The sequence below is a fragment of the Magnolia sinica genome, chromosome 19 (genome assembly GCF_029962835.1).
Source record: "Magnolia sinica isolate HGM2019 chromosome 19, MsV1, whole genome shotgun sequence".
NCBI lineage: Eukaryota > Viridiplantae > Streptophyta > Magnoliopsida > Magnoliales > Magnoliaceae > Magnolia > Magnolia sinica.
Window position 1 is genome coordinate 51,355,811 of NC_080591.1, and position 24,343 is coordinate 51,380,153.

The 24,343-nt window shown below is 42.9% G+C and overlaps 1 protein-coding gene across 5 annotated transcripts in view; it reads left to right on the forward strand.

Annotated features, from left to right (window-relative positions):
- LOC131235424 (uncharacterized) overlaps positions 1–24,343 on the forward strand; it is a 102,836-nt gene that overhangs the window by 33,548 nt on the left and 44,945 nt on the right. For all 5 annotated transcript variants that reach the window (XM_058232608.1, XM_058232612.1, XM_058232611.1 and 2 more), the window contains exons 8-10: positions 18,617–18,868; positions 19,763–19,871; positions 22,046–22,113. In XM_058232608.1, coding sequence (XP_058088591.1) covers positions 18,617–18,868; positions 19,763–19,871; positions 22,046–22,113 — 429 coding nt within the window. The remainder of the gene's footprint in view (positions 1–18,616; positions 18,869–19,762; positions 19,872–22,045; positions 22,114–24,343) is intronic.

The window sequence follows — 24,343 nt, forward strand, 5'->3', positions numbered from 1 at the left end:
AATATGCCTAAGAGAGTAGCTTTCGACTGGATTTGGGTGAAATCCACAAAAATCCTCTATGAAATCCGGAGAAATCATCGCCGAGATCCGAGAAATCACGAAACCCTAGCTGCATTGAAAAAAAGGGTGTCTGAGCCTTTTTTACTAGTATTTGCGTTGGCTGGTGTACCGCACACCATCGAGCTTACTGGCGCGTTGACGTCACCAAGTTTTGTGGGTCCCATCATAAGGTATGCGTTATATCCAAGCCGTTCGTCCATTTGTCAAGCTCGTCGTAAGGCTTGACCCGAAAAATAAGACAGATGCAATGATCAAGTGGACCACGCTGCAAACAACAGTCAGAGATTGAACGTCTATCATTGAAACCATTTTGAGGTCACAGAAGTTTTGGATCAATATGATATTTGTTTTTCCTCTTCATCCAAGTTTGTGTGACCTCATGAACAGATTGGATGGAAAATAAAAGTTATGGTGGGCCCTACGAATGTTTTAATGGTGAGAATCACTGACCCACTGTTATTTGTGGTGTGGTCCACCTGAGCTTTGGATATGACTCATTTTTGGGATCATGATCTAAAATGATCTCTCCAAATGGTTAAACGGTGTGGATATAATAAATACATTATTGTGGGGCCCATATAACTTTGAACCGTCCATGCAACTCAAGCTCGGGAGTGTCAGCGCTAGTCTCTGGATGTCAAGGATGCTGGGTGGGGCCCAATGAGATGTTTATAAGAAATCCACCCCATCAATAAGTTTTGCGAGCTCATTTTAGGACATGCGACAAAAAATGAGGCGTATTCAACATTCAAGTGGGCCACATGAGAGGAAAAAGTGGGCATTTAGTGAGCACCGTTGAAGCATTCTTATGGCCAAAAAAGTTTTGTATCAGGCTATCTTTTGGGTGTTTTCACTTCATCACATTTGTAAAGACCTTATAAATGGTTTGGATAGCATATAAATATATAAGATGAAGCGTATCCAAAGCTCAAGTGGACCACACCAGAACGTCTACGTTGAAAAATCTCTGGGGACCAAAGAAGTTTTAGATTAATCTGATATTTGTTCTTTTCTTTCATCCATGTCTTTGTGAATTTATGAAGAGGTTGGATGAAAAATAAACATCACTTTAGGCCTTAGGAAGGTTTCAACGATGGAAATTAGTATTCCTACTGTTTGTATGGTCCATTTGAACTTTGGATATGTTTCAAATTTGTGCTCAGCACTTAAAATGAGCTGAAAAAACAGATGGACAGCGTGTATAAACCACGTACATTTACGGTGGGCCACAGAGTTTACTCAGTATGATAAGATCCAGTGTGGTGCCGGGAGCAGATTAGGTGAGACCCATCCTCACCTATGAATGTACAACCCCTACCGTGGGGCCCAACTTGATGTGTGTATTCTATATCCACTTCGTCCATCCATTTTTTCAGATCATCTTATAGCACTATCCCAACAATTAAGAAGATCAAATTACTAGGTGGACTATACTCAAGGAAACAGTGGTGGTTGAACACGATACCTTTAAAAGCTTCTTAGGGTGTACCTTGATTTTCCCTATATTTTATTATGCACCTAATATGTTGATAACTTCACATAAGTTTGAATGAAGAGAAAAAACAACTATCAGCTTGATCCAAACTTTTGTGGCCCACTAATGGTTAATCACCATTGTTTCCTATGGTATGGTCCACCTGATTATTGGATCTGCTTCATTTTTTGGATAATGTCCTAAAATAATAAGAAAAAAAGGATGGACGGAGTGGATATTGAATATAGTTGCCTTAGTTCAATCGAACAATGCATAGCTTAGGACCCTATACAAAGAAAACCTATTATATTCACGTCTTTTTTGAGATTTTATGATTTAAAAGTATGGATTAGACTTTTTTCTTTTTTAATAATCCCTGAAGTTTCATTGAAAAAATCAACAAATTTTCCAATGTTTTCCCATGTTTCCCAAAAATTGCGATAAATTACGCGATACAAACGATATATCTCGTGCGATAACCGATACGTATCTGTATCCTAAGGGTGCGATACATTGTGCGATACCGATATTTCGAACACTGATTTCATCCATCCTTCGATCATCTTCCCCTCAAATCCACTTGTTTTGCAGCTGTTTGTCTTTCTACAGCCAGTTTCCAGATTCTGCTGAAACTTCAATGGAGCACCGTGCCTCAACCGTATGTCGGATCGCCATCAAATTTGGAGGGTTTGGAGACCCCCCTGGCCAACCAAGGCCAAGAAGTCCCTTTTGGGATTCGAGCCTCCACATGTGCGGCCCCCTACTGTGCACGTGCGCCGATACCCTGCCCCGTTGCCCGCACCCGGGATCTGTTCCAGGTTCAGGATTTCTTTCTCTTTTCCTTTTTCTTACCTAGTTTCATAACCCTAGTCCTAGTTTGCATTATCTATAATTTGTTTCCCCTTTTTTCTCATCCCAAGGTTCCTCGAATTGAAATTAGGGAATCCCTTGGCTTATGGGCTGATTACTATGCATGTGTGGTTGAATTCTATTTTCCTTTGAGTATCGTTTGACTTATAATTTTTATTGTTCCAGCCCTAGCCTGTGTAGGCCTGGACCCGCATAGATTCCTCTTAATTGAATGTTTGGACTTTAATGTAGGATATGGAATTTGTGTAGTTGTTTCTGAACTAATGTGATCTTAAGCCTAAATTCTTGCACAACATATTTGAATTTCATGTCCTGCATCAAATTTGGTATCAGAGCTTAGGGTTCTTATAGGGGAATACATCACATATTTAGGGTTTAGTTTGTTTGAGTTCTTCATGCATCCAGTTCATCACATATAGTTGCTAGGAGACTGTAGTCCCTGATATATATTGCTGAATTTTAGTAATGGTATGTAGTCTCCTTCATATAGAGTCTCATAGTGTCATTTAGTTCTTTTAGACGCATATAGTCGCCATAGAAGGTCCTTAGGTTTAACGAGTCAGTGTATGCTCACACGTACGAGTTGTGGTTTCGGTTTACACCCCACACTAAACATGGAGCAATTGCAAGAAGCAGTGGCCAAGTTAACCCAACAGGTTGATTCCTTCAGTAAACACTCGGAACAACGCATAGATAAACGCCTTGACCAAATAGAGGCCTCCTTCGGGGTAAACCCCACCACTGGGGAAGATGCCCAATCTCAGGCAGTTGGTCAGGAGGTTAGGCCAAGGAATGAAGGTGGCCAAGGAGTTGGTCATGGGCGCGCACCTGTGCACCCATCCCGAGAGGGACATCATGATCAATATGACTTAGATGCGCAACTCCTCAAGGGAGTTAGAGTGGATGCCCTTATATTTGATGACCACTTGGACCCTAAAGCCTTTTTAGATTGTTTGGCGGGTACGGACCACTATTTTGAGTGGTATGACATGTCGGATGCTCGACGAGTCCGATTCGCCAAGATGAAGCTTGTGAGCCAAGCAAAGAGGTTTTGGGCGACGATTGAGTAAAGGAAAGAGTGAGGGAACTCCCAATAGTCCATTAGGGAGAAATGAAAGAAACACTTAAAGAGAAGTAGCTCCCTTTCTCTTATTGCATACGGTTGATTGAGAAATGACAGTCTCTTCGACAGGGTTCCATGAGCGTGGCAGACTATATTGAGAAGTTTGAAGAGTACTGAACCCGCTGTGAGGTTGATGAGGACCCAGTACTCACCCTTGCTCGTTTTAAAACGGGCCTCCGTCCTGACATCAAGAGAGAATTACTCGCCAAAGACAGACACTATTGAACAGTTGTACCAGGTAGTGTTAGACGTCGAGCAATACCTTAAAGCATCTGTGGGAGGGCGGTTTGACTTTCACGAGTCCGGTGCTAAGGCCAACCCCTCTAGGACTAGACCTAACACGGGATTCCAAAATAAACCTTCCAATAATGCTCAGTCCAGGCCCAAGGATGATAAGGGTAAAGAGATTGTCGGGTCTAGTTCACGTGGAAGTGGGGCTAGTAGGTGTTTTAGGTGTCAGGGGTTTGGTCATTTTGCTCACCAGTGCGGCACGAAAGAGGGCACCAAAGTGCTCCTTATCGATGGGCAAGTAGTAGTGCCCTTAGAGAGTGATGGTGAGGAGGAATATGAGCCACTCGAAACCCCTAGTGATGAGGAAGAGGGAACGCAAGAGTCTGCGACCCTCGCAATTGTGCGTTGCGCTTTGGCTCAAGCCAATAACACTGATGACTGGCGCCGCAACATGATCTTTTACCCTTATGCAAAATGTGGAGAAAAGAGCTGTAAGATGATCGTGGATAGTGGTAGTTGTGCCAACGTGGCATCGATTAGCACTGTGAGTCGTTTGAGCTTGAAGCTGGAAGTCCATCCTTAGCCCTACAGAGTCTCCTAGGTTGATGAAACATCCATTCCAGTCTCGCACCACTGTCTTGTCCCTATTCAGTTTGGATCATATAAAGACAATTTAGTGTAATGTTGTTCCTATGGATGTGGGCCATATCATTTTGGGTAGGCTGTGGCTCTATGACAGGGATGTCACTATATTTGGTCATTCAAATGTATGTACGTTCTAGTTTGAGGGCAACAAGGTTAAGCTAAATCCTCTACCACCCAAGAATACTACTGGAAAGGAGTCCACCACACAGAGTGGTGTGAGCGGCCCAAAAGAAGTGGAGGAGTCGAAGTTCAAGTCCAAACCGCTCCATATTTTGAATGCCAAAGACTTTGAGCGAGAAACGGAGGCGGATTCGATAGTATACGCCCTTGTGGCTAGGGAGAGTGTACCAGAGACTAGCGTAGAGTTACCCACTGAGGCCATTTAGGTAGTACATGAGTTTCGTGATGTCTTTCCTGATAATCTATCGAATGAGCTTCCCCCTATGAGGGATATACAACATGCCATTGATTTAATCCCTGTGGCGACTCTATTAAACCTCCCGCATTACAGAATGAACCTAAAGGAGCACGTTAAGTTGAAGAGACAGATTGATGAACTCTTAGAGAAGGGTTTTATTTGAGAGAGCATGAGTCTGTGTGCTGTGCCCGTCCTTCTTACACTTAAGAAGGATGACACGGAGGATGTGTGTAGATAGTAGGGCCATCAACAAAATCACAGCCAAGTACCGATTTCCCATACCGCGTCTTGATGACATGTTGGATATGATGGCCAATGCTACTATCTTCTCAAAAATTGACCTCAAGAGTGGTTATCACCAAATCCGTATATGCCTTGGTGATGAGTGGAAGACGGCCTTCAAAACAAAGGATGGGCTATACGAATGGCTAGTTATGCCCTTTGGGTTAACTAACGCCCCCAAGCACTTTCATGCGTGTGATGACCTGAGTGTTGAGGCCCTTCATGGGGAAGTTCATGGTCATTTACTTTGATGATATCTTGAGTTATAGCATGACCAAGGAGCAGCACCTCAACCACTTGAGGCAGGTTTATAGGATCCTTAGGGCCGAAAAGTTATATGCCAACCTAAAGAAGTGTGCGTTTTTGTCTAGTAGTGTGATCTTCTTAGGTTTTATTGTGTCAGCTGAGGGCGTATCTGCGGATCCCGAGAAGGTCAAAGCCATCGTCAATTGGCTTGAACCCCGCAATATTCATGAGGTGTGCAGCTTTCACGACTTAGCCACCTTCTATCGGCGGTTCATTCGAGGCTTCAGTTCCATTATGGCTCCCATCATGGATTGCATAAAAAAGGGAGAGTTTTAATGGACAAAGGCAGCTTCAAAGGTCTTCAAGGAGATAAAGGTCAATATGACCAGAGCTCCAGTCACGCGACTTTTAGATTTTTCAAAAGCTTTTGAAGTTGCATGTGACGCATTAGGTGTCGGCATAGGAGTACTTAGGGAGGGCACCCTATCATCTTTTTTAGTGAGAAACTGAATGAGGCGAAACAAAGATATTCCACCTATGACAAAGAGTTCTACGCGGTAGTGCAATCACTTCGCCATTGGTGTCATTACCTATTGCCGCAAGAAGTCGTCTTGTTCTCAGATCACGAGGCCTTGAGATACTTGGACTCTTAGAAGAAATTAAGCCCCATGCATGCTAAGTGGGTTCAATTCCTTCAAGAGTACACTTTTGTGCTTAAGCACAAGGCCGGTGTAGAGAATAAGCCTGCCGACGCGTTGAGTCGTCGAGTCACATTACTCAACTCCATGAGCGTTAAAGTTACGGGCCTTGAGCCCATTAAAGAAGAGTATTCTGAGTGTCCAGATTTCGAAGTTGTGTACGCGTTGTTGTTAGAGAGTCCATCAGGAGCTAACAGTGAATATTTGATTTTGGACGGATATTTGTTCAGGAGTGACCGCTTGTGCATACCATGCACCTCTCTCTGCGATTTTCTTGTCTGGGAGTTACATTCAGGAGGGGTCGTGGGTCATTTCGGTCGAGACAAGACCGTTGCCCTAGTGGAGGATAGATTTCATTGGCCAAGCCTCAAGCGAGACGTGGCCAAAATTATAGGGCAATGCCGTACTTGTCAACTGGCAAAGCAAAGGAAACAAAATATAGGATTATACACACCTTTGCCAGTCCCATTTATCCCTTAGTAGGACATCAGTATGGACTTCGTGCTTGGACTTCCCAAGACTATTCGGAAGCATGATTCCATATTTGTTGTCGTGGACCGTTTCTCTAAAATGGCCTACTTCATTCCTTGTTCTAAGACCTCCGATGCATCTCATGTTGCCAAGCTATTCTTTAGTGAGGTCGTCAAACTGCATGGGTTACCAAAAACTATAGTGTCTGACCGTGACGTACGATTTATGAGTTACTTTTGGAAGACACTATAGCACATGATGAATACTAGGCTCAAATTTTCTTCTGCCTACCACCCTCAGACCGATGGCTAGACTGAAGTGGTTAATAGGAGCCTAAGGAGTTTACTTAGATATTTAGTGGGGGAGCATACCAAGACATGGGACACCGTACTACTCATAGCCGAGTTTGCATTCAATAGTTCAGTCAATAGGTCCACGGGTCAAGTCTTTTTGAAGTCGTTACTGGTTATAAGCCTAGGCAGCCTATTGATCTAGTCCCTATGTCATTGTCCCATAGGCTATTAGAGTCTACAGAATCTTTTGCGCATCACATCCATTCATTACATCAAGAAATTAGGCGAAAGATCACAACTAGTAATGAACATTACAAATTTTCTGCAGACCAGTATAAACGTTTCAAAGAATTCAATATTGGGGACTCTGTGATGGTTCGCATTAGGCCCGAGCGGTATCCTCCGGGGGCCATTCGTAAGTTACACGCGCATAGCGCTGGACCCTTCAAAATTACAAAACGAAATGGTCTTAATGCGTATGAGGCAGATCTTCCACCTTCCATGGGAATTAGTTCCGCATTCAATGTGGAAAATCTAGTTACTTTTCAGGGGACCATTAATACTTTGTCCGGCCCTTCGCCAACCCATCCTGATTCCCCAGATTTATCCCTTGATCCATGGCCCCCTCCCGACCCACTTCCTAGCTTCTAACTCCTATACCTACCTTTCTCGACCCATTTTTCCAGCCTCTACGTCCCATACCTACCCATCCCAACCCATTTTCCCAGCCTCTATCTCCCATACCCATCCTTCTCGTTCCATTTTTCCAGACTCTACGTCCCATATCTACCCGTCCCAACCTATTTTCTCAGCCTCTACATCCCATACCTACTCTTTCTGACCTTTCTTCCCAGCCTCTGCCTCCCATACTTAACCTTCACACACCCAAAGAGGAAATAGAGGATATCATGGACCAATAGATAGTTTCAACGTCGGACGGCAGGATTCAAAAGTACCTGGTTAAATGGAAGTCACGCCCAGCTTCAGAGAGCACGTGGCTCATTGAGGAGGAGCTTCAGAGACTTGATCCTGACATCCTGGAGCGGTTCAGGAGTTTTATTTCTCCACTGGCGAAATCTTCGCAGTCGGGGAGAATTGATGGGGACATCACGCGTACGCGCAAGCACGTCGCCCCCTACGCACGTACGTACGAAGGAGGGCCCCACCGTCGATCTAGCTCGATGACGACGTCCAGGGAGGGCTTCCTAGTTAGAAGACGAAGTTTTGATTTACAAGAGTGGGCCCGATAGTCACGAAAAGCCCATCATGGGATCTCATGATCGTGGCCCACTAGTCAGATTAAGTTCATACTTTAGGTTTTGCTTATTTATATTATTTAGAATATCATGAACACTTTAGATTTTTATGATTGGTTTTTATTTTAATTCACTTCATCGCCAAGTAATAGGTTGCGCACATGGCACGAGTTTTGGGGTATAGGGTTTTCCATATAAATAGGTACCCCTTGTAGTTCTTTTAATTTATTCAAGTTTAATAAAAATTCCTGCAAGTTTTTTTTTTCTACTCTCTGAGTTTCTAAGTTGTGAAAAAATTTAAGTGGTGCAAAGCCCTCCCTTTTCGAAGGGCTAACTATCGTGGTGCGAAGCCACGTTTATCCCAATTCACCCCTCCATCTTATTTCATCCATCCTTAGATCATCTTCGCCGCAAATCCACTTGTTTTGCAACTGTTTGTCTTTTTACAGCCAGTTTCTAGAATCTGGCCCAACAGGAGGGCTGAAACTTCGACGGAGCACTGTGCCTCAACCGTACATTGGATCGCCATCAAATTTGGAGGGTTTGGAGACCCCCCTGGCCGACCAAGGCAAAGAGGTCCCTTTCGGGGTTCGGGCCGCCTCCACACGTGCGGCCCCTTACTGTGCACGTGCGCCAGTACCCTGCCCCGTTGCCCGCACGCGGGATCTGTTCCAGGATTCCTTGAATTGAATTGGGGAATCCCTTGGATTAGGGGCTGATTACTAGGCATGTGTGGCTGAATTCTATTTCCCTTTGAGTATCGTTTGACTTATAAATTTTATTGTTCCAGCCCTAGCCTGTGTAGGCCTGGACCCGCATAGATTCCCCTTAATTGAATGTTTGGACTTTCATGTGGGATATGGAATTTGTGTAGTTGTTTCTGAACTAATGTGATCTTAAGCTTGAATTCTTGCACAACATATTTGAATTTCATGTCCTGCATCACACGTTTCCCATTTACTACTAAGAAGTTCACACTGGCCTTAAAGCTTTCTTCTTCCTTCATGATCGCCTTCCAAAGTCCTGTAGCCTTGTATAATGAATCTTTTTGATGTCACCACCCCAATCTATCTGTCCCATACTTCTTGATGATAATCTCCTTCCATAAGGAGTCATTTTTGGTTCCAAACCTCCATAGCCATTTGCCTAACAATGCCTAAATCATGGGAACCAAATTTCTAGTTCTCACTTTGCCTCTTTCTTTCAGTCGGCAGACAACATCCCAATTCATCAAATGAAATTTCCTCCTTTCCTTTGCACCTTTCCAAAGAAAATCTCTTCTAAGTTTCGCCAGTTTCTTCAACACACCCGATGGGCATTTAAAGAGGGAGAAGAAATAGAGTGGAAGGTTTGCAAGAGCAGCGTTAATCAACAGCCAACCTCCCTCCCAACAACAGGTGGCGTCGCCTCTAGGATGACAACTTCCTCTCAAACCTTTGAATTGCGATCCCACAAGTGTTTAGGGGGTTTCCTAATGCATAATGGAAGAGCTAGATAAGTGGATGTCAATGTTGTCATATGCATAGAACCATGCATATGGCATATGCGATGGTCGCATATGTCATCGCATATGGAACATGTGGAATATTGCATAATGCGATTGCATACATTCCAACGGTCAGAAATCTGATCATTGGAACTTTATTTATTTATTTTTACTTATTTTCGGAAGTTTTACTTATAAAAAGGCACTTCCCCCTCCATTTGCAACATCTACCCACTAAAACTCTCAATATACACTCTTGCTCTCATACATCATTCTGAAGCCCTTATTCTCTCTTAATCTTTTTCATAATTTCTCTTATCTTTATTCTTTACTATTTATTTTCACTTGAAGTTGAAGACAAGAATCAATGATTCAAGATCAAGAAGCAAGTAGAAGAATCATTTTATAGATTCACTCTATCTCTTTCTCTCTTCTATTCTCTTATTCTAATCTCCATTCTAATCTCTTATTTAAAATTTTAAATTTCTAATCTCCATTCTAACTTGTGTTGTGTGATCTATTCTTGATTTCTTTCACTTGAATAATCATTTATCAAGAGTCAAGACTCAACTCAAGAGACTCAACAACTCAAGAGTCAAGTCAAGTCTCAACTCTCAAGTGCCAAGCACACATACTCAAGATTCAACTAGTTGCTTTTCAGGGACTCGCTGATACTTTGTCCGACCCTTCGCCCACCCATCCTGATTCCTCAGATTTACCACTTGATCCATGGCCTCTTCCCGACCTTTCTTCCCAGCCTTTACCTCCCATACCTGATCTTCACACACCCAGAGAGGAAATAGAGGATATCCTGGACCATGAGATAGTTTCAACGTCGGACGACGAGTTTCAGAAGTACCTGGTTTAATGGAAGTCACGCCTAGCTTCAGATAGCACGTGGCTCACTGAGGAGGAGCTTTAGAGACTTGATCCTGACATCCTGGAGCGGTTCAGAGGTTTTATTTTGCCAGTGGCGAAGTCTTTGCAGCCGGGGAGAGTTGATGAGGACATCGTGCGCACGCACGCCCACCACCCCCCTATGCACATACGTACGAAGGAGGGCCCTACCGTCGATCTGGCTCGATGACGACGTCCAGGGAGGGCTTCCTAGTTAGAAGGCGAAGTTTTGATTCAAAAAAGTGGGCCCGATAGTCAAGAAAAACCCATCATGGAATCTCATGATCGTGGCCCACTAGTTGGATTGATTTCATATTTTAGGTTTTGCTTATTTATGTTATTTAGAACATCATGAAAGCTTTATATTTCTTTGATTGGTTTTTATTTTAGTTTACTTCATCGCCAAGTAATAGGTTGCGCATATGGTGCGAGTTTTGGGCTATAGGGTTTTCCCTATAAATAGGCACCCCTTGTAGTTCTTTTGGATTCATTCAAGTTTAATAAAAACTCCTGCAAGTTTTTTTCTACTCTTTGAGTTTCTGAGTTGTGGAAAAATTCAAGCGGGTGCGAAAGCCCTCCCTTTTCGAAGGGCTAAATTCAAGTGGGTGCGAAGCCCTCCCTTTTCGAAGGGCTAACTACCGTGGTGCGAAGCTATGTTTACCCCAATCTGCCCCTCCATCTTATTTCATCTATCCTTCAATCATCTTCGCCTCAAATCTACTTGTTTTACGGCCGTTTGTCTTTCTACAGCTAGTTTCTAGAATTTGCTGAAACTTCAACGGATCACCGCGCCTCAACCGTTTGTCGGATCACCATTAAATTTGGAGGGTTTGGAGATCCCCCTGGCCGACCAAGGCCAAGAAGTCCCTTTTGGGATTCAGGCCTCCTCCACACGTGCAGCCCCCTACTGTGCACGTGTGCTAGTACCCTGCCCCGCTGCCCGCACGCGGGATCTGTTACAGGTTCAAGATTTCCTTCTCTTTTCCTTTTTCTTACCTAGTTTAATAACCCTAACCTTAGTTTGCATTATCCATAATTTGTTTCCCCTTTTTTCTCATCCTAGGGTTCCTTGAATTGAAATTGGGGAATCCCTTGGATTAGAGGCTGATTACTATGCATGTGTGGCTGAATTTTATTTCCTTTTGAGTATCGTTTGACTTATAATTTTTATTGTTCCAGCCCTAGCCTGTGTAGGCATGGACCCGCATAGATTCCCCTTGATTGAATGTTTGGACTTTCACGTGGGATATGGAATTTGTGTAGTTGTTTCTGAACTAATGTGATCTTAAGCTTAAATTCTTGCACAACATATTTGAATTTCATGTCTTGCATCACCCCACCTTTCAGATTCTACTTCGAGGAGAAGAGGTTTGTGTTCCGAAGTGGGTTTGGGAAGACCTTTTAACTGGACCAAAGGAAAACTATTTAACCATTCTGGCGAAACCATCTATCGAGGTGAGACATGATTAGGATATTCTGCCTGTTGGTCCAAGTATATTAAGCCCCCAGCATAGGAGCATCAAATCGGTCATACCTCTTGAGTCCACTCAACGAATGCTTTCATACTTCTAGTGATGCGGTTTCCAGTTTATTTCTCATACGTGAAGCGGGTGACATTAAAATGACCTCCACACCACGGAAGAGACCACTTCAAAGGAATTACCTGCAGCTCGCCCCAAAACTTGGATCTTATCATTACTTTGCATGGACCGTATACTGTTGTGAAGAGCTACTTTAACCCATAAGAAATATTAACCAACACCACAGATATCGAAAACTCTCCACACTAACTATATTCTTTTCTCCAGATATCCAAGCGACTAGAATACCACCAGATGATCCCATTACATCTAGAGAGATGAACTCCTTCCAATTCAATCCCCAAATCTCATCTAGCGAGTTGTTGTCAATAGAAAATGCCTTGGTTTCTCGCAAGGTGACAATCCGGGTTTTTGACTTCCAACACATCTCCTTAACTTGTAGTTGCTTTGCTTTACTCCCCAGCCCCCTAACATTCCATCGTAGAACTTTCATTGGAAAACTAACCTTGCCCTTTTGCCCCTTTGGGATCCTCCCGATTTGTTTCCTAAAACAAAGTTGATCGAAGTTTCAAGTTGTAGCAACTCTCTCTGAACTTTTGGAGTGCACCGAAGAGTTCTCTTGATAACCATGCTACGCTGTTCTTCGATAAATTGGATTTAGGCAACAACGCCCTCATCTCGAACCTGGAAGGACAGACACAATTTTCTTACCACTCTATCAATCATGGTCCTCAATCACTACCTAGACTGGATTTTGTTCCTTTTCCATTATCAACTTTGCCGATTGAGCTTGCGGGTCACCCTGGATGTCCGATCTTCCTTCAAATGCAAGTGGTTCTCCTCTTCGCTTGTTTGGAAGTACTTGAGAAGGAGAGGAGTGGTCATTATCTTTAAGGAGGATAGCTCTTGGACTTGTTATATGGAACTAAAGCCTTCGACTAGAGCTGAAAATGGGCCGAATCCTTTGCATGTATCGGGGAAAACATTAACAGGTGAAAGGGGATGACCTTCCCCCGAGATAAAATGGTCGAACCTGTCATTTGCCTTAAATCACCATCCTCTGCTAGAGCAGAACACATGTCCCCCTCTCCGACGCTTGTTAAAGCGAAAGCTAAAGCGCTACGAGTCGAAAAATCGACCCTCGTGCTAGAGACATGGTTAAAGAAAAGCCACGTGTAGGTGTCTCCTCCTCTTCATCTTAAGAAAGAGGTTGGAGAGCACATTGTGTTATCATATTAGAGCTTTGGAGAGGAATCTGCATCTGATCCTTGCACCATTCCTCGAAAGAAGCCACCACATGTCCCTCGAGAGAGGGTGATATGTCTGCCGACCCTGACACAAATATTTGAGCCTCAATCCCATCTTGCTCCTCTTTCCTATGTTTAGGTTGAGCCTCTCCATACATAGTTGGAGAAAAAATATCCAAAGCATGAGGACCAGAAGAACGCTCATGCGAGCCTTCCATTCTCGCCATGTACCCCACATGAGACTTACTACTACCGCTAGGAAGTCTTGCGGAGTATGCTACTCTAGGAAGCTTATTAGAGAGAGCCACTTTTCCACCTACCTCCTGTGGACTAGTCTTGGCTACACACTTTGTTACGCATGCGTTCAGTACTTTGCCGGATGGACAGAGTTGTACTCCTTCTCGAGGCACTTTTCTGATGGAGAGCGATTGGACGAGCTCCTCTCCTCTTCCATTCCCCCCTTAGCGGCAGGGGACTCCCCATGACATATCCTTCTCAACTTTAAGCTGAAGACTAACCTCTCCTACCTGCAACATTACGTTCTCAGGCACCAAGAAAGCTTTCTTGACCCCGATCCAATGTCTTGCGGAGATGATATCCTCCCCCGTCTCGGAGCTCTCATCGATGGCCAAAATCTCCCCAAGGTAGCCCTCGATAATGCAGAGAACATCCCTATTCCACAATTCTAATGGGATACCCCAAATAAGGAACCAACCATCCTCCATCCTAAAGATAAGAGTTGTTTTCCCACATTCTGATGGATTTAATAGGACTGCCACTAAAGAGAGCTCTTGCCAGAATCAACTCATCTAGATTCGATCCTGGTTTCAACGAAATCTACAACTCATTTTCTTTCAAGGGGCCTAATCTTGTAGCCCATTCCTCTAGTTTTCCACATACCTTCAGCCATAGTTTGACCTGGGATATAAGGGCACCATCCTTAGTTTCCGCCATGATCGAGTTCAACAGCTGCATATAGAATTGCATTATCGCCTCGCAGACATTTGATTTCCCCTCTATGCAGATGCCATCCACATCTAAAGAGCTGATTTTGTTGTTCCTTGCTCTAACAAAAGCTATGTTATGGAAGAAACACATACTTGTCTCCTTCTTTAAGCCAAATTGCCCTTGATTGCCGTCTCCATCTAATTTCCTCCTCATGCAAGCACTGCGAATACACCATGGATATCTTTGATCACCTTCCTTTCTTGAGATAGCTCTTCCCCCTCTTTAATATCAAGAGAGTGGATCTCTTCGAGGATAGCAAAAGCCTCTGCCTCTCTAGCTCCATACATCTCTCTTTTCCACACTTTTAACTAGGGTTGTCAATGGGCCAGGCTTGGGCCTAGCAGAATCAAAATTTTGAATAGGCTCGGCCTGAATAGTTCAAAATCTGAGCTGAAGCCAACCCCTAGCACGATACATTGACATCCCTACTTTTAACTTTTTGATGCAGGACAATTAACCACTTGCTCTAAAAGCTCGAACGGTTAGAGTATGACGAATTAATCCCTTTATCTCGTAGCCCAGGCCCCACATCTCATGGGTTAGGACCTCAGCCGAACCCCCCTCTTGGGCCCCAAATCACATGGGTGCCGCCTCACAAGGGCCGCTCACCCCAAGTGTGTCCCCGCATCCCATAGGCTACCCCACTCGAGCCTGGTGTGAAATGCACATTAATCACCCCCTGTGAGAAGTCTCAAACATGAGACCTCCCTCGTGGGCCCCGCCCACCTCGAGTGTGCCCTTGCATCCCACAGGCGACCCCACTCGAGCCCGGTGTGAAAATGCCCCTACATTACTTTTCTTTCAGGTATCAGAGTTTTGGTGCAACCTAATGCCAAGAGCACCTTCAACTTGAAACAATTGCTACCATTCTTCCACAAGCCTTCTGAAACCATCGACCTCCAACCACATGAGCTCGAATTCGAACAGTTTTGGACCCATACTTTCATCGTCCACCTCGAGAACAATTGGATGGTGGTCGAAAACTGGGCTTAGAAGCCCCTTAAGCCGGACAAGAGGAAACTTATCTATCCAATCCGGCATGACTAGGAACTTGTTTGGCCGAGATAAAATAGCCTCATTCTGACCGTTAGATCATGTGAACTTAGCCTTGAGCATAAGAATATCCACCATATTGAACTTTTGGATCCAATTGGAAAAATCTTTCATGCTTCTAGTTAACCGGGAACCATTAGAATTTTAGTGCCGGAAGCGGATCATATTGTAGTCCCCACCGATGCACCAAGAAGCGCCAATCTTTCAGGAATTGCCTATAATCCCTCTGAAAAGAGAGATCTTGTCTGCCTTATAGGGTCTGTAAATGGCAGAGAATAGCCATATGAATCCTGAAGAAATGTCTGAAAAAAAAAATCATAGACACCGAGTATTTCCCAGACCAGGTATCCTCTTCCCTCCAAACAGTAGTGTTCCAGGCCACCATGATGCCCTGTGAAGAACCATCTGCATCCAGGGAAACCCAGTCCCTGTTCCTCACCCCCCCAAAACCAGGTCCGGCACCTTCCTGTGGAAGGACTGAAACTTCATTTCTTGAAAAGAAATAATTTGAGGTTTCGACTTCCTGCCTGTTTCCTTTATAAAATATCTTTTGGATTTATAGCCCAATCCCCTGATGTTCCAACATAAGATAATCATTGGGAAACTGAACTTGCCTTTCTAGCCTTGTGAATGCCGCAATATTTACTGCTGACTTCATAGTTTACAGTGCTCTCCAAACACAACAACTCTCTTTGACCCTTGGGACTGCACTTCAGAGCCCTCTTGTTTAGTGACTCCTGGCATTGGCTCCTTAGTTCAACGAAGTGGAATAGCGCCACTGCGTCCTTTTCTCATGCTTCAATGGACTGAGCAGTCTTCCCACCATGCCTAACATGTCCTTTGTCCAATTCAGATCTTCTTCTAAAAAAGGCCTATCAGTCATCATCAAATCAGGGATCTTGGTAGCAACTTGTTGCAGAAGATCATCTCTGTTGGGAACTTCGCTCTCTCATCTGTTATTTGAAGCGGGGTGACATCCAAGGTCTCGGACAGATCTTCTCCCGGAAAGCCAGAAACCTCCTTTAATTGAGCTTTGCTACTGTGCTTTGACTGGGATTCGAGATTAGCTAGCGTTAGGGCTTTTCCATTCTGCTCAGCATCACTCCAAGCTTCATCACTTTCCTTAACCTCTCCTTGTTGCTTGTTTTGAATTGAGATGACTTCATCTATGGGTATGGATTGGCCTTCCATGACGTCCACAGGGAGCGATGAAGCTTCACGCTCTGCAGTATAACCGACCTTCAGCAGTGAAAGTCCCTTTGGAGTTGACGAAGATGTTGCTTGCAGTCCAGTTATAGAATAGGAGATAACAGGCCTCTCCTTAAAAGATACAAGGTCCGAGCACAACTGGGCCGCACTTGCTGACCATGACACGAGCGGCAAAGGAGAGACGATCATCTTGCATGAAACAACTTTTACCTCGATTGGATGGCCAAGAGTGTCAGTAGCTGACATGTGGTGACACGTGTCGAGCTCTGTTGAGCGCTGGGCGAGCGATTTTGAGGTCGAGACGAATCATCATCTATGCTGAGAGGGATGGGTGTCAAATCTTTTGCTTGCCATGCGTCTCTGACCTCGCACTTATCAGGGCTAAGTGCTGCTTGAGGAAACAATGTGGCACTCCCTTAGAGCTCTAGGGGGGTTAAGTCCCTATAGCCACAAGACGAGTCACAGTGAGCTCCCAAATCTTGCTCCTTACCATCACCATTTGATCGAGATTAGAACCTGATTTGATTGAGATCCACACCTCATTAGCTTTAAGGGGTTTGATCTTGAAGTCTCCCTCCTCCAATCTGCAGCAAGATGTTAGCCAAAATCTGATCTGAGAAAGCAGAGTGTCGTCCTTCATCTCCGCCACCAATGACCACTGAAACAAAGGCTGTGCGTTATCTACCACTTCTGGATCCAAGCAGACCTTCGATCCAGCCACAGTGGTATTTCTCCATAGCCATCTCCCCTGATTCGAGATTTTGGTATCATTCTGTCCTTCTCTATTCATCTCCGGTTGGAACTGCTCAGGCCCCATTCCTATCACCGCCTCCATGAAAGATCTTGGCATCGATCCACCTGCCACACTCCCTCTACTAGGATTAAAGGTTAGTGATCCTCTGTTTGACCTTCCTGCTCTCCCAACCCCAACCCTCTCACTCTTCGTATCTCCCTGTTCACCCACCCCTTTTCAATTCTTCCTCTTGATTAACCACTTCAGGAATGAATCTTGCTTTTTGCACCAACAGTTCCTACCCTTCAAATCTCTCTCCATTCAGCGGCTCCACCACTTTCCGCAGCTCCTCTTTCATTCCCATTCGGACGAAACTTGAAAGTAAAGCCACAAGGAGTTGCAGAGGCTTGGTGGCGTGGAATCACCACCTCCATGACATCTCCTGCCCATCCAAAGACTCGAGAGAAATTTACCAGCATCCATCCCTTCAGGAACCTTGTAACAAATAGGATCGGCAGCTCCACCAGATATGATTTGACCCCATCCTTTCGAAGGGCTCTCCCAGCTTTCTTCCTACCTACCTGAACCTGTTTTCCCCTACCTGCCTCATTTTCTTCCGAGCACTCTCCGGCAGTATAAAGCCCTCCACCCCCAGAATCCCCCTTGGAACGAGTTTTCTAACTTCTCCTCACCTCCTTGAGCTATTCCTACCCCTCAGATCTTGACGCAAGATTTTGGAAACACTACAATTCTCTCGCTGCCTTCTTCTCTCTGTCGATTTTCCTCGCCCAGTTGATCTTCCCCATTTGAAACGATCTATCTCAAACACCTCTAGTTGTCTCTGGCCTCTCATCTCTCATTATTTGAAGCCCTCCCTGTTTCTTGCTCATTGAATAAATTATTTTGAAAAGTTTGGCTGTCAACATCCTGAAATTGTGGATTACATGGATAGACAAAAACCTACTTTATGTTTGTAGCTATGTCAATGCGGTTGTGCAAGTTGACGATTCTATTCCTTTGTTGGGTTCTGTGTTCTCATATATATCTTATATTTTTCATCAAGAAAAAATGTAGACAGCCATTTCAATATTCAAATCTTGATGCTTTGCTTGGAGCTCATCCCATATGACTCAGTCTGCTTTGTACCAAGTTGGAACTCTCATCATCGACACATGTTTTTATGAAGTTGTCAAGTATTTTATTGATTCAACATAAAAGTGAAAACTGATTTCTGAATTGGATCTGTTTCAAGATACTCCTTTCTTCCATGGTTCCTTCTGCAATGAAATCCATGCTATCTTGCTGTTTTTCGTTAGCATTTTCTTTTTTCTTTTTTTTTTTCTCTAGCTTTGACAGATGACTTTTGTTTTATCAGAAATTCTTCCTCTCTGGATTCATATCTGGATCCTGCATTTATGTCTTTAACCAAGGATCCAGATCAACGGCGTAAGGAGCAATTGGAAAAGAAAGCTCAGACACAAAGTGGTTGGAATTGCGCTAAATTGCTTGGACTTGGTGATCTTGGCGGTCCTCCATTATCTGCAGCTGAAGAATACTCACTTCATGCCAGATATCTTGCCAAAGCAAATTCACTCAATCTTTCAGAAATTGCAGAAATGAAAATTGTGTGAGTTCTTATGCAGTTTTAGTTTATTTGTTTTTGGGCATTTCCATAAATTTATAATTGTGTTGGTTTTGATATTGCTTTGAGCTGTCACTTCCATTTGCCACATAATGAATGCACTAATTCTTGTCAGCAATTGCAGCTTCTTTAGGTAATGAATGTAATGGTCTTCACATCTTTTACACACAGCTGAGATGTGATGCATGGCACCAACTTCGGGTCCAAATTGCATTTTGTTTGGGGAAGTGTGGAAACTCCATTCTGAATCTCTCTCCCTGAGATTGTCTCTCAAGGTGGCCTCTCTCAAGTGTGTGCAATTTGGCTGGAAAATTTTCTCTGTTTTTTTTTTTTTTTTAAAAAATAAATTAAAAAGAGTCTTTTTTTAGAAGAAAATATTTCACTCAAAGGAAGCAGAAACACGAGAATAAAGGAACTAGTCCCAATATGAATGGAAGACCGTATTACTCCCTTGGCAAGGAGTCTGCGAAATCATTGGCCCCCAAGTCAAGATGTTCAAACGAAATGTTTAACCCACAAGAAAATTGTGAATTTCATCAAACCATGAACACGAGCTTCCACAGGTTGGCCTGACCATTACAAGCCCACAAAATGATACTTCTGGACCTAATTTCAGCCAATGCCTTTGAGCTCAATGTGAAGACAGTAACATCTAAGCACACTGTTTTTGAGCTGCCTCAATATAACATCTTATTATGCAATAAAGAAAGACAGTTGTTATGTTGTTGCCATTTTCAATGATTTGACTTGAGGTCTGTTAAGTATAAAATACTTGATGATTGCCTCCAGTCTATTGTATACCTGTAAGTATGTCGTCATTTTAGGCCTTGGCTTGCACTTTATGCCTCCTGAGTTTTTCGCTTTACTTTTGTATTTCAGTTATCGTGGTGGGGTTGACAGTGAGGGCCGCCCTGTAATGGTTGTGGTGGGAGCTCATTTCCTGCTGCGATGTCTTGATTTGGAGCGGTTTGTGCTTTATGTAGTAAAGGTATCATATTCTATAATATTGACCATTGCAGTCTGGATTAATTTATTTTGTGATGCGTCATGTCATTTACTTTGTAATTATTCATTTCAGTTACCTGGTTTTCCTAACTCTTAATCACAGTTCATTTGTTGTATCAACAGTCCAACACTCAACTTACGTAAAATTTCTCTGTCATTACCAAGTATTACCATAACAATCTGATGTTGCGCAATTGACACATTGAACTTAAATTGAAAGGAATCAATATGTACCCCTTTTAGTTGATCATATCCTGCAATTGGCTCTGCAAAATTGATAGTTAGCCCAAAATATGGACTCTGGGATAATCACAACAGCTTGTAGTATAAAATTAGAACAAAAGAAACAGGAATCATTCTTCTAGAAGTCCATTTGTGAAAGGATACTAATAGGAGAACTCCATTCAATCAAAATATCATAATAATGTTGCTTTTCTTTCCTAAGTTTGGCTACACTCACACCCACACGCATGTGCAGACAAACACACCCACATGAATGCACACATGCACACATGCAGAAGCCAACCTACACCCACAAACACATTTATTTATTTTTTTGAGAGATAATACAATTTATTAAGAAGCCTGCAAATGGGGTAAAGAATACAATGCCCAATAAAAATTGACGTTTACATAACTAGCCCAGCCCGATACAAGACCTTTGATTTTACAAATAGCCTCATCAACCTGCATTCTTTCGTTCTGAAAGCAACGACCACAAACACAAATCTTATGTTTTGATCCCCAAAATGGGCCTAGATCTGATTTATAATTATTTTCTTAGCCTCCATGCTTGAAAGTTGAAAGGAAGAAATAAGTGGAAAAATTAGAGAACATTGAGAATAAAAATTTCAAAGTGTGGGCGTAGATAGAGTTTGGCAAATTATCGCATGGGTTTTGCTTTAAACGAGCCACCCGCCTCACACAGGCCCCAAATCATATGGGTTTTGCTGGCCGCCCGCCCCGAGTGTGCCCCCGCATTCCACAGGCCACCCCACTCGAGCCCGGTGTGAAAATGCCCCCGCATTATCTGGCCTCCCTTCTTCTCTTTTTACTGTCTTTATTCCCAAGTGCCTTCTCTTCCTTAAAAACTCCCTCAAGAAATCCATAAGCCTCCCCGCCCTTCTCTCTCTCTCTCTCTCTCTCTCTCTCTCTCTCTCTCTCCCTCTTTCTTGATTGGGGAGAAGATGCCCTTTTATCCGGGTTGGGCCGGGTTTGGTCTAGGGCCAACCAATTTTTTTTCAGGCTTGGGCTTGCTATGTTGGGCCCATCCTGGGCTTGAGTCTCATAGTATTGGGCTGGGACCATCCCAAATCTGGCCCATTAACACCTTCATATACACAAGGCTGATGCGTTATTAAACTACTACATTTAGAATCATCAGCAGTGTATCTTAATTAGTTTTCTTTGACAAAAGTGGCAAATTGCCCGCAAAGAATTATGATGTTAAGATCTTCATGTTTCTCTGTTTTCTTTTCTTCTTTTTTAAAATTTTTTCATCCAACAGTTTGAAGAAGTTTTTGACTGTATGCTTAGTTCTGATGTTTGCATGAAACCTTTTTTCTGCGAAACCCAACTACATTAGTATCTCACTTGACCTTCCTGAATTTATCGATAATAAGAGTGCTCTTTCTCTGGTTACTTTAGGAACTCTCTGTTAATAACATCATGCTTTGAGCTAACGATGGAACTGGAAGTCTGAATGTCACTGACTGTGATGGATATGGTATCCCTTTTCTTTATGAGTGAAGAGGACAGTTTCTTGCATCATATGTGCTGCCTTTGTTAAGAGCTGCTACCTTCTTGTGTAACGACAAAATGTCAATATTCTAATATTGGAAATGGATGTCACTATGTCAGAGTTGCATTATGTCAACAAAGAAACAACACAATTCATAAGTGAAGAGGATACCATCTTGCATATTCTGGTTTTCTTGAATGGTTGGTTATCTGGTAATAATGGCTACTTGATTCCTAAGAGTCTATATAGCTACATGGTCATACTTGATACTGTTTGTTTTCTTTTACAGAAAATGTATGAGTCATTCCTTCATGTTTCTGATCCTGATTCACTTGTGCTTTTGCTTTGATGCTTTATGCACAAGTTATTGGGTGCTTGTGTTACTGAGACTGTGGTCTTAATAATCAATTTTGCAGGAGTTTGAGCCTTTGATACAGAAGCCTTATACAATTGTATACTTTCATTCTGCTGCATCTTTACAGCCGTAAGTGCGGTATCACTGACTCAAATTTCAGATCTTTTGCTTTTGGCTGGGTGTTCCATTCTCTAAGCTTTGCATTCTTTTCTCTCTCAATTCTTTGATTTTGTTGTCTAAGCTGCACAACTCTTGGCAGATGGTATGTGTTACTGTTTTGAGTTATATGCATCTTCTTCAATGCATGCTTCTTATTTTAATGAAAAATCTAGCATTAACCTTGTTCCGGAATGTCTCTGTTGTATCCTTCCGTCAATCAGGGAGCTTACCATTATGAGATGAAACCCGATTGGTGCAAAAAAGTTGTTCAGCTGCCTAGAGTTGCATGCTGATTGCTGAGAGAGGGAGCTTTTGTCTGTGGGAACTGGGAATCAGTTCTTCTTAAGAAATAGGAAATAGAAGTGTCTATGAATTGTTGGAATAAAATAATATAAAAGTTTTAGTAATGTTTGTTCAAAAAAAAAAAAAAAAGTTTTCATAACCGTTTATATTTGTTGTAATATAGAAATGGAGAATGTTCACAATGGAAGTTGAGTAACTGTTCACCTGGGGCATAAGCGCCAACCATAATGGGTGTACGGCATCCAAACCATCTGGATGAGCGGGCCATCACATGACTGAGTGCCTATTTTTGTGTGAGGTAATCTTTATGGTGAGGCCCACGCTTTTGAAGGCTAGGATGTTGTAGACAGTTGACACCTTGGCACATTTTTCTGTTGGTGGATGGTAAATTATAGTACCTTGTGGCATATATAAGCATTCCTATTTAGAACTAAAGTGATCATCTCTGCAGAAACTAAGATATGTACATTTAGAATGAGGAGAATACATACAGTACGAAATTGGGTGATTTAGTTGTCGCTTTTGTGGAACCATGGGAGCAATAGTTGTTGGTATGCATGAGGGAATGTTTAGGTGACAAAACAACCATGGGATTCTAGAGTGGCTTCTTGATCTGGCTACTGTCATGGCCTAAGTGCTTCCCAAGCATGTAGACCACATGGCACTCGTTTACACCCTTTGTAAATGATTCAGCTTGTGACCAAAGTGTAGCCAAGCTACTTAGAAGAGGAGAGAACACACAACAGAGGTATGAAGGCAACAGAACTTGTATTACACTAGAACTCTAAGAATTCTTACAAATGAGGAGCCCTCCTTACAAAGATCCCAGAATCTTCTAGCTATCCTACATGAATGGCCAGGAGGAAAACATGTGGCGATCATCTAATGGCCAAGACTTCTCTAAAAACCTTGTAGATGACTCTACATGAACCCTCTTTACTAGATCCTACTAAAAAAAATCCAGAAACTTCTACAAATCTCCACACTATATGCTTATACCATTCTCTACTTTTCTCTTCAATTCTCTACATCATGCACATAGCCTCTGGTGTACAAGAAGAGTCAAGATTGGCTAAGTACGTGGAATAGCCTCTTAAGATTGAACTGTCCATGACACTGTGCTCCATCTGCCTTTTAAAAAAACCGTGCTCCATCTGCTGTACTATTTGTAGAGTCTGTACCTACTTTTGCTTTTGTTACTGTAGATTTGTAAAGTGGAAGTAGAAGAAAGAAGAAGAGATAAGAGGGGAGAGAATTGTGAAAGGAAAGGAAAAGAGGATTATAGGGCTGGACGTCCTCTCCTCTCCTATTTATATTAATAATAAGCAAGTGAGAAAGATGGAAACACCCTTGGGGCCTGTTTGGTCCTTGGGATTAAATGGTATGGAATTGTATTAGATGGGATTAACACCATTATTGCACAATGATTGCATGTCTAGAAATACCATGGTATTTTGGCCATCTAATTCTCATGTTTGGGATACAATTTTTGCCATGGGAAAAACGTAGGATTAAGCAAAATCCCATTTGGTGGACCATGGAATTGTAATCAACAAACCAAATTCACAACAGATGTCAGTCACTTGTGCACATATCAGTGTTTCAAATAGTGCCCGTAGTGTAAGCTACGTAGCGTAGCGTGGCCGTAGCACTATGTAGCGCCCCAAATAGCATAAATCCCCTGTAGCATACGCTACAAGGGTTGTAGCGTATGCTACAACTATGTAGCGCGTAGCGTCTGTAGCGTAAGCTACAATGTATTTTTTTACTATTTTTTATTTATTTTTATTTTTTTCACGTTTTCTTTGTTTCTAATGTCGAGGAATGTGACACTTGTATTGTACTTGATACTTTTAACCTATGGGATTTTTATTTCTTTTCATGATTGTGACTTGTG